The sequence below is a fragment of the Ursus maritimus genome, unplaced genomic scaffold (genome assembly GCF_017311325.1).
Source record: "Ursus maritimus isolate PB19 unplaced genomic scaffold, ASM1731132v1 scaffold_23, whole genome shotgun sequence".
Lineage (NCBI taxonomy): Eukaryota > Metazoa > Chordata > Mammalia > Carnivora > Ursidae > Ursus > Ursus maritimus.
In genome coordinates, this window is record NW_024424786.1 from 43,845,869 (window position 1) to 43,856,648 (window position 10,780).

The 10,780-nt window shown below is 60.9% G+C and overlaps 1 protein-coding gene across 1 annotated transcript in view; it reads left to right on the forward strand.

The window, feature by feature from the left end:
- ANO1 (anoctamin 1) overlaps positions 1-10,780 on the forward strand; it is an 83,100-nt gene that overhangs the window by 14,265 nt on the left and 58,055 nt on the right. The window contains exons 3-5 of the mRNA XM_040638789.1: positions 6,381-6,479; positions 7,227-7,378; positions 9,070-9,124. Coding sequence (XP_040494723.1) covers positions 6,381-6,479; positions 7,227-7,378; positions 9,070-9,124 — 306 coding nt within the window. The remainder of the gene's footprint in view (positions 1-6,380; positions 6,480-7,226; positions 7,379-9,069; positions 9,125-10,780) is intronic.

Consider the following 10,780-nt stretch of genomic DNA (forward strand, 5'->3'; position numbering starts at 1 on the left):
TTCCTGCTGGGGGCCCCCAGGGCAGACCTTGCCAGCATCCGCGGCTCCTTCCCTCGGAGGGGCGGAAGAGCTTCAGACACGTTCATCGGGTTCTGATGCTCCTTACGGCACTTTTATTTCTGGAAGTTGTGTTTGGTCCTTTTCCAGGTTGGCTGTGTGTTTTCAGTCCTGTCCTTTGCAGGACCTTTCTGTCCTGCCATTTATCTCTTTAAGCAAGGTAAGCATGGCTGGTTTGTGATCCGTGTAACCATTCAGAGTCCCCAGGCTGAGGGGGACCCTTGTGCTGGCTCTCCTCCTGGTGATGCTGGCCCTGCTGCCCTGCCCTGCCCCGTCCCCGGGGTCCCCGAGGCCTGGGAGGAAGGTGTCCTCGTCTGGAGAGGCTGGGGGCTTTGTCCGTCACACATCTGAGGATGTTATAGTTGGAACCACCTTGAACCAAGGTCACAGGCTGAGGTCCCCAGACCCACTGGGGCGAGGACTTTGGAGGCCAGGACCTTTCAGGGTGACTTCTGTCCCCTCCCCCTCCTCCCCTCCCCCTTCTCCTTCTCTGCTCGGCACCAGTTGTCCATGGGTGGAGGAGGTGGGCCTTTTTGGGGGTCGGTCTCTGGGGGGTCCAGCTGCACGGGGTTGGGCCTGGGGCTGCCCCGGGAGTGGCCCCACCTTGGTCGCAGTTCTGGGCCCAGCAGTGCCTGCTCTTCCCCCTGGAGCTCCTTTGAGGCTGCAGTATTTATTTTCTTTAACTTTTTGTCCCGCTTCCTTTATCGTTTCTCATGGGAGGGAGGGTCTGCATCCTCCACCTGCCTGTCACAGAAGCAAGACCGTAAGTGACTGTTTGCTGGTGATTTACTGACCATGTATTCCTTCAGCACGCCGGGCCTCGGAGGGGACCCCGTGCCGGGGGCTGGAGGTACAGATGCTCCCGCCCTGTCCTTGCACACCTTCTCGGCCTCCCGCAGAAGCAGCATTGTTTGGGCCCCCAGCTCACCTGAGCCTTGACCCTGGTGGCAGTGCCATAATGATGTAGGAGGCACGGTTGTCCCCCGTGCAGGACGTGTCCGTGCCTGGATGATTGAAGCCGTTTCTCCCAGAAGTGTAGGTGCGGTCAGTAGAAGCTGTGACCTGGGAAATGCCAGTTAGTGGGCCACCTCTCCATGCAGATGCACGCTTGGTGACTGCAAGCATCTCCTGTCCCCTCGGGGGCACCATCTGGGTGGGGTGCACGTGAGAACCTGCCAGGGTCAGCCCTGGGGTCGAGCTTCCCCGAGCCAGGGCACGGTGGTACCTGCCAGAAGGTCAGGGACAGGGCCGCCCTTGGCTGTGCACAGTGGGTGCTCGGCGGGCGTGGTCCCGCCCTCCTCCTGCGTGGCCCACTCGGCAAGCATCGTACAGCACTGTGCTGTGCTGGGGACTCTCTCCATCCCGAGGACACACCAGTCAACCAAACAGACAAATCTGGCCCCAGAACCAGTGTTCCAGGTCACATCCATGCGGGACCCTGGGGCTGACCAGAAGAGCAGACGATACCGGTCAGGGCTGCGGGAAATGCGCCTGCTCTTAAGGGACTGATGGGGACGAGGCACCGGGCATGTCATGCCTTGAAAACCTATTTGTTGCTGAGAACGCGAACCCTCCCTCAGGGCAGCCCTGACATTCCGAGGTCAGGGTCCGGAGGGGGCCTGTGCCATCCTCCTCACGATGCCCACTGCGGGGGAGGTCCTTGTGGGGCGCTGAGGAAGTTGAGGCCCAGTGGCCGTCAGGGGTCAGGGACCAAGCCCCTCCTGGGCCTCCCCTTCCAGACTGAGCTCAGGCAGGGTCTCTGTGTCCCTGCTTGTACATGGCACAGTGCCATGGCTCCCGCCTGACCAGGAGCCTGGGGCGGGGTCATGCACACCAGGCGGGGCTGTGGAGGCCCTCCTGGTGGCAGCGGCAACCTGGGACCCCTAGTTCCCCGGTCAGACCTACGCGGCAGCCCGAGAGGTGTCCGGGGCGTGCAGTGGCCTGTGGGTCCGCGTAGGGTGAGGAGGCGGTGCTGCCGGGAGCTCTCCAGGGAGCCGAGCGCAAGCAGAAACAGCCCACGGGTGGTCCTCACTGATGCGAAACTTCCAGCGATCCCCAGCCCGTGCCTCAGCCACCGCAGGGGGCCGTGACCAGATGGCCAGAGCACGTGGTCCAGCCTGTGGACTCAGAACGTCCAGACCCACAGACAGCCACGGGGACGTGGAGGGGAGCCCCCGGGGATGCTCAGCCACCATGAACCCCCTGTGGGGCGGTTATGTTTGCTTTGTTGTGACTTTCTTCTTCCTTCCGAAAGGAAAACGCCAGGAACACTTCTGGTCAGGTCACAGTTTTTGTGGGTTGGGCTCAGGATGGAGGCTTGGACACAATCCGTGGGCTCTGGGAGAGCCCATGGCCACGTGAGCATGCCAACCGTCCAGTGGGCGCCCGAGGCCCCACCCCTACCCCTGGCTGGCGTGGCGCTCCCGCCCCTCACCCTGGCGGGTCTGGGGCCTCCCAGGTACTCCCACATCAGGAGGGCCGGAGTTGGGGCCAGTCTCACGGTTCTGGGCGCCTGGCTGGGGAAAGGGGGACCCGGCCGTCTCATGCTTTCTTCCCACTGGGAGAGGGCTGCGGTCAGGCCGGGCACCACGTTTGAGAACATCCCGTATGTGTTTTTCCCGAACTGGTCCCACGACCCCTTTCCCAAATCCCGCCAGATGTTTCCTGGGAGAGACCTCGTTGCTCACGTAAACAGAGGAGCGTGTTTTCCCAGGCAGGCCGGCCGCAAGCACCAGCTCCGTGACCACCGGCGAGAGAAATCTCCATGGGACTGGGAGGAATATATTTTGGGTCTTTGTGTGTGGGTGAGCAGTGCCCAGAAATAGACCCGGGTCTGTAAGGGGGAAACACAGGCTCTGCCATGGGTGGGCTGTCGATGGTCATTTCTCCCTGCTCTGGGCGGCCCATGAGATTGGCCCTGCACCCGTGAGTCACCTGGGCCGGGGGCGCTGCTGCCTCTCCCATCCTGGTACCCTCTGGGGCTTCCCTGAGCTGGGGAGGCGGCCTCAAGCTCGTTGGCCAAGGGTGACCATGCGTGTAAGCCGGCGTGGCCTCAGCTACCCAGTGGCCGAGGAGAGGTGGTCCAGAGCAGAAGCAGTAGCCTTTCACTGTACTGACCCCTCCTGCCAGCTGGGGGGCTGGGCAGGGATGCTAAGAGCACCAGGGCCTCCCCTGACTATGGAGCAAGTCTTACACTGTGGAGATTTGCCAACGAGGAAGTGGGCTCAGAGAGGTCGAGTCACTTGCCAGAGACACACAGGGATGGGGTAGGATGCCGACTCAGGCCACCCGATCTCAAGGCCTTATCTGGTGCCCACTGGACCCGCCCCTGGAGGGCAGCAGGAGGATCTGGGCTCCCCTCTCCCATGGTCCCCCCCAGGCTGGGTCCTCCAGCTCTCACCGGCATAGGTCTGTTCACAAGCCTGTGTGCCATGTGCCCAGCCCCGGGCCATGCCAGGACTCCAGGCTCCCCACGGGCTGCCCCACATCAGCCCACCTCTGAGCCCTCGCCCGTCGGGTCTCTGTGCTGAGTGCCCTGGTCCTGGCTCGTTACTCTGAAGCAGCTTCAGGCCCCAGCTCCTGCGCCCACGCTTCTCGGAAGCTCCTCTCACCGTGTAGACAGGATCCCTGCCCAAAGTCCTGCGGGGCTCTGAGCTGCATATTCCGGGCGAGCACGGTCGGCTGAATGGTGACGCCCCAGGCTGTGTCCACCTGGCACTTGTAGATGTGACCTTATTTGGAAGAAGGGTCTTGGCAATTCTAAGTCAAGGATCTCTGGGCGAGATCACCTGGGATTTAAGGTGGGCCCTCAATCCAATGACAGGTGTCCTTGGAAGAGAAAGGGGAGAGAGATTTGAAACAGAGAGCCACAGGGGAGAGGCCACGTGGCGGCAGAGGTGGCTGGAGGGGCGTGGCCACAGCCCAGGGACACCTGGAGCCCCCGGCAGCTGGAAGAGTTGGAAAGGACCCTCCCCCTCGAGGCTCCAGAGGGAGTGTGACCCTTAGGACACCTTGATGTAGGACTTCGGGCTCCAGAGCTGTGAGAGTGAATCTGCATAGTTTCAGGCTGGGTGGTGTGTGGTCACTTGTTGCGGCCAAACTAGGACAGCGAACCAGGACACTCGTCTGATGAGCTGGCAGAGTGCGCCTCAGTGTCACTCCAACATGAGGACAGCGTTAGGGCCCACCCCGCAGGCTCCTGATGAGGACCGAATGAGCAAACACATAGCAGAGCACAGAGTGGGGACTGGTGTGTCATGAGCACCCCGTGGGTCTTGGCCTCCCTGCCACTGCTGTACCCATTGCTACTGTGTGTGGCTTTTGCCCACGTGTGGAGCACGTGCCCTGTGTGGACAGACATGTGTGGAGTGCGTGCACCGTGCTGCTGTGGGCAGCGGGTCCGGGGAGCCGAGGCCCCGAGCAGGACTGGTTCTCGTGCTGTGGCAGCAGAGAGGAGGCCTGCGGGCTGGTGCTGAGACAGAGGCCCGGGAGGGGATGGCTCCCCCGGGCCCTGTGGGCAGCCTGGGGACCTCAGTGTGCGCTCGGCAAGGGGGCGCAGGACCCAGCTAGCCTGTGTCTGCCCTTCTCTCGTGGCGGGGGGAGCCCCGAATGGAGCTCGGCATCAGGGAGGGTCCCCTTCCCCGGGCGGGGTGCAGCTGGGGTCTGTCTGTAACTCTGCGTGAGGGCCTAACCAGAAGCGTTCCCTCCCGCTGCCCAGCTGCCCGCGTTCTCCTGGGTGGCTGTGAACTTCAGTGTCGCGGGCTGATGGGCGAATGTATTTGGCCCCCTGAGGATGTTTTTAAAATTCATCCCCAAGTGACTTTGGCTCCATTGCTTTGCCCTCAAACCTGCAATGAGCCCATGGGCTGTGCCCATTCCCAGACTGGTGACGTGACATGGGGTCTGGAAGCCAGAGGCAGGCCCTGAATCAGCCGGCCCTGAGTGCCCGGTGTGGGGCCCGTGCTGGCGACACCCTCCCTCCCGCAGCCTGGTTCCCTTTCGCCAAGACTCCTGGTCAGTCCCTTTACATCTTAGAATCATGGAAATGAGAGCTGGGTGGGACCTCCATCTGGGGCAGCCTGGGCTCTAAGCCCTGGGGTCCCCTCGAGGAGCTGGGGGACCGTGGCCCCTCTGCCATGGACAGCTCTGGCTCAGGGACAAGTCCTCTTTCTTTGTTGTTCTGGTGGCATCAACACCACGGGGCACCCCAGTTATCTTGGGGTACTTAGTCTGCTGGTGTTACATGTGCCTCATATTACCTTCTTGCTGCTGTAGGCTGCGTCCAGGGAATTTTCCTAAACCCCAAATTCGGGGGGGGACAGAGAAGGATGGGGGGTCACTGGGGACATCGTGCAGCTCACCCACCGGCAGGAGCGTGGCCTGTGTTGCTCTTGAACGCGGGCCCCTCTCCTGCTAGTGCGACAAGCTACAGGCCCCGTCCCGACTTTGTGCAGGAGGGACAGAGCGCCGTCAGGGCCCGCACGGAAGGCGCCACGCGCTGACTGGATGTGCGCGTGCGTCGTGGAACCGTGACCCGGATGAGGTCACGAGCGCAGAGCGCACGCGTGAGACGTCAGCGGCGTGCGAGCCCCCAGCGCTGTGCTGGGACTGTAGTCACCGAGCTGCACGTGAGGGCTCAGAGCCCGTGTCCCTGTAACTGGATGTTTGTGGCCTTCCACGTACATCTCCCCACGTCCCCTGCGGCCACCAGTCTGTTCTCTGTTTCTGTGAAAGCCGCCTTTCTACACAAACGTTATTAGGTTCCACGTGTAAGGGACCATTCGGTCTTCGTCTTTCTGCGTCTGGCTGATTTCGTGTGGCGGAAGGCCCGGGTCCACCCGCGGCCTGGCAAATGGCAGCGTCTTCCTCCTTTCGTGCGGTCGGGTCATTCCGCTGTCTCGGCCGGTGTGGACGGAGTTGCAGGAACGGGGTGCACACCTATCTCTTCAAGGTCCAGGCTTCGTTTCCCTTGGATACGCGCCCCGGGGTGGGAGTGCTGCGTCGCGTGCAGTGTTTAATTCTGGGGAGAACCCGGGCTGGGACTCCGTCTTCCCAGGCCCGGCGTTCCGCTCGCATGAAGCCCGTGACCCAGCAGCTGCGCAGGTGTCTTGGACCCCGGGACGCCCTCCGGGCCCTTCTGGCCCCTCGCCACCGGGCAAGGAGGAGATTCTCTCAGCTCCCCGAGCGGTGCCAGGAGGGGTGAGCGAGGGCCGCTGGCAGCAGCCACACAGAGCGGCTACCTGTAAACCCGGGTTATGCTGGAAGGGGCGATGGCTTCCAACCCAGAGCTACCCACGCTGACGGAGGCCTTCTCTCCTTTGCAGACTAAGATTCACGGGGTTGGATTCGTAAAGATCCACGCGCCCTGGAACGTGCTGTGCAGAGAGGCCGAGTTCCTGAAGCTGAAGATGCCCACGAAGAAGGTTGGTGCTGATGCGCGGACCCCGTGGCCCACGGCCCGCGCAGGCGCCCAGCGGGAGAGCGCTACCAGCAGGGGCCCAGTGCTGAGGGCAGTGGGCTCCCGTGTCTTGGTTATGGAGGGGATCACACGGTCCTGGGGGTCTTCGGAGACCCCAGACCAAACCCACCAAGAGAGGCCTCGGGGGAGCCTGTCACAGATACGAACACGCTGAGACTTCCCGCTCTGGTTTTCCCTCCTTGCGGTGCCCTGGGTAATTCATCGGACTCCTTCTAATCATTTCCTAGCTCACTGGGATTTTTCTTTTTAATCTCTGAGCACTTCCGGCTGAGAAGCAGTCTGACAGTGTGTTCCTGAGCTCAGCGAGGCGTCCGTGTTTTCCTTCATGTGCGGGAAGGAAAGCCGGCGTGGGGGGTGGCAAAGCTGTTCTTGGGGGTCAGTGAGCCCCTGGCTCCTCAAGTCCACTGAGACCGTGTGGACTCCCTCTTTTGAAACAAAGCAAAGTCCAGAGGCAGGTTTTCTGGGATGGGTTGTGACTGCACTTTGGGGGGGCTCTCTTCAAACTCAGGGCTTGGAGTGTTGATCTGGAAACCGGGCATGGAGGGAGCACTCTGCCCCCTCCCGGAGCTGTTCCCAGGACATGCCATCTCGGCGGGGTGGGACAGTCCTGTGACCCTCTGAGAATAGACTGCAAGGGTCATGGCCCAGCAGATGACGCGGATTCCCCCCCCCTTCCCGATCTGGTCTGCAGCTCTATCACATTAACGAGACCCGTGGCCTTCTAAAGAAGATCAACTCGGTGCTCCAGAAAATCACCGACCCCATCCAGCCCAAGGTGGCGGAGCACAGACCCCAGACCACAAAGAGACTCTCCTACCCCTTCTCCCGGGAGAAGCAGCACCTGTAAGTGGGGACCCCCCCACCACGCCCGCTTGCCCTTTCCTGGAGAGCCCTGCTGTGTGGACCCTCCAGCGTGGTACCTGACATGAGACATGCAGAGTGTAGACAGTCCCCTGAGACCAGAGAAGCGCTCCGTCCCCCAGAGAAGTGGGGGTTTCAGCCCCTGAAGCACATTCTCAGAAGACCTTATAGCTCAGAAGAGGTTCAAGAATGATTTCCAGGGTCACTGCTGAGGATTTAAGGGACGAACTGTCTTGTCCTTCTGCTGCGGGACATTTAGGAAAACAGGCCCAAGTGAGGGCGTGCATGCGGCTTGGCTTAAAGCCCCAAAGCAGTGACTTGGGCATCTCCTCCCCCCTCCCACCGGCTCCGTCCCTCTGGGGACGTGTTCCAGCTAGAGGGTCTGGTTAACCAGACCTCCTGAAGCCGCCATGCTCCGGGAGGCAGGAACTGAGCCGCAGCTGGAGTCCTGAGGCCCCAGGGACGCACGATCAGCAGGGTTGCCTGGCAGGGCTGCACCTGTTCTGGAACTTTCCCTGCTACCCTGCTCCCAGGGGCCTGTGAGGCATAACACCCTGGGTTGGTGGCGGCTGCTGGCCTCTGTGGGGCCTTGCTGGGCAGAGCTGGAGTGTGGGCAGTGGTGGGAATAGAGAGGGCTTGGGCTTTGGGACCCAGAGGGACACTGGTGACAAACGGGGGCAGCGGGGGGAGCGTCTCCAGGATGCCACTGGTCTCACGGGACGTGGAGAACGGTTTCTCAGCTCAGAACTGGGGCTTCTGCTCTGGCAAATGTATTAGTCACAGGGCAGGGTCCAAGCACTGCACTCCGCTGTCATTTCTTGACCCTCCTGACCCTCCCAGGGATGAGAAATAAGATATTTTTTAAAAGTGGCCCCCAGCCCAGCTCCTCACACCAGCTGCAGGACGGGGGCTTCCAGGGCACCATCCTTCTAGGACCCCCAGTGCCCCGGCCTCCCTTGGCTCTGCCCTGGCTGGCCCCCTCGGCACCCCCTTGCCAGGCCTGGCTTACCTCCAGGCTCCATGGGGATGGGGCTCCCCTCCGCAGCTGTACCCTGAGTGCCTTGGGCAGTGGGTGACCTCTCCCAGACATCCCTCTGCCCTCAGGAAACCTTAGGAAATCTGTGGGGGCCCAGACCTCAGGACTGACCCTGTTTGTGAAGTATAGGGAGATTGTATTTAGTATTGGCAGTGTCTGATGGTGGGATGGCATGGTCCCCACTGTCTGATGGTGGGATGACACGGTCCCCACTGTCTGATGGTGGGATGACACGGTCCCCACTGTCTGATGGTGGGATGACACGGTCCCCAGTGTCTGATGGTGGGATGGCACGGTCCCCACTGTCTGATGGTGGGATGGCACGGTCCCCAGTGTCTGATGGTGGGATGGCACGGTCCCCATCCCCTGCAGCGTTGATGCAGAGACAAGGGCATCATCAGAGGGAAGCAGATCCTTCGAAGGGAGGTGTGGGTGTCCAGGCCTCCCAGAGGGAGCCGGGGGAATGACACAGACTGTTCCAAGATGCCCAGGGTCGGGGCACACCTGGCATTTAGAGGGAATTTGCCCAATGTCACAGTCACGGCTTATGGGGACCATGTGCTTTCCCAGGGCCTTGGAAACCTGGAGAGCCAACTCTGGTGAACTGTGTGTCTCTTTCTTCCCGATATTTCAACAGATTTGACCTGTCTGACAAGGATTCCTTTTTCGACAGCAAAACCCGGAGCACAATAGTAAGTATGGCTCGTGGGAATCGCTGGCTCACCAGCAAGCTGGCCCCGGGGAGAAGCGGATGATAATTTCATTTCAGCAAAACTCCTCCAGGTGGGAGCCGGCTCTAATTGCCTGTGACAGCAATAATTAGAATAATAAAACAGAGAGGCTGGGGGGGCCCCAGGGGACGCCCTTGCCCCTCCTCCTTCGCAGGAGGAGGGGAGCCAGGTGGAGCCGCAGGAGAGGGGCAGAAGGACTCCAGCCCCCTCAACACCTGTCCCGGGCCTCCCTGCCCTGGCCCTTAGTGGGGCTAGTGGGCCCCAGACCCGGAGGTTTCCACGCAGGCGGGCCTGGCAGGAGTGATGGGGCGGTGGAGACAAAGCTGTGTGGGTTGGGGCAGATTTCCGGGGCTGTGCCAGAGGAGCCAATGCAAGTTTGAAATCTGACCAGGCCAGCCTGCCCTGTTCAAGGTATTGCTTTAATGTTTATCCAGCGGCCGCCAACTTGTCCCCCGGCCAAGCTGGGCCATGCTCGGCTCAGGACCCAACTTTTATCTGCACAAGAAATTAAGCTCGCAGCCAAGCCGCTCTGCTGCTTTGCCTCCCCCGCCCAGAAAGCCCAGCCTGGAGGGGGGAGGTGCAGGACTGGGAGGGCCTGCAGCCCCTAGACCTTGAGCAGATAATTGACCCTCCCGGCCACATCCCCAGGCTGGCAGGTGGCCAGGTGTGGGGGACGGAGGTGCAGGTCGCACTGGTGAAGGGGGCTCAGCCGCTGCCCGGAAGGAGATCCGGGTCCCCCTGCCTGCTGTCCCCTGCTAGCCTCGTGAGCTGGGGAGGCACCGAGCCTGCCTCAGAACAAGAATGGTTCTGGCTCCCTGCTCAGAGGGCAGCGGGGCACCTCCACACAGGGCGGCCTGGGCGCAGCACGGTGATTTATATTACCAGCGTCACTGATTAATCTTGGCAATTACATCTCATCATAATAAATAAGAAGGAACTCGTTTATGTGGAAACAGTGGCCCGCTGGGGTGGCTTGGGGCTGACAGGTGTGCCTGGGGGGAACACCGCCCTCAGACATCGACCACTTGTGAGAACCAGTCAGTTTCACCTTTTCTTCGTCATTAGGAAATAGGAGAGAATTGGAGGAATGGCCAGCTAAGGAAGCTGAGTCACATGTCTGTCTCAACATGTATATGTGTGCCCCAGCCTTTCACAGGATCTGGGGCTGCCAAAATGCTCCCCAGGAGCACGGGGCAGGGTGCAAATTCGTGAATTCACTCTTGCTCTTGGGGAGGGGGGACATGTGAATGGAAAGCTCTGGACCCCATCTCGTTGGGAATCTGCTATAAAATAGAGTTCAGTCCATGAGCCCAAGTCACAGAAAGAATTTCTGTCCATAACTACTAACTGAACAATCCATTTTACCTCTGGGGGAGTGGGGCTCTCTCCCAGAGACCTCTAAGGCCGGTTTGTAAACTGCCAATGCTCTAGAGAAACTGGCAGTTCAGAACTTTGTCCTTGGGTGGTCAGGCCCCATGGTCCTTGAGGCCTGACCATAGCCAGCATTGGGGTGAGGTCATTCTAGGCAAAGATGGAAATCGACAGCTCTTCCTGCCTCCTTCCCCAGGCTCCTGGCATCGGAGTCACCCAGCGTGCAAGTGGGTAGGAGTCAGGATC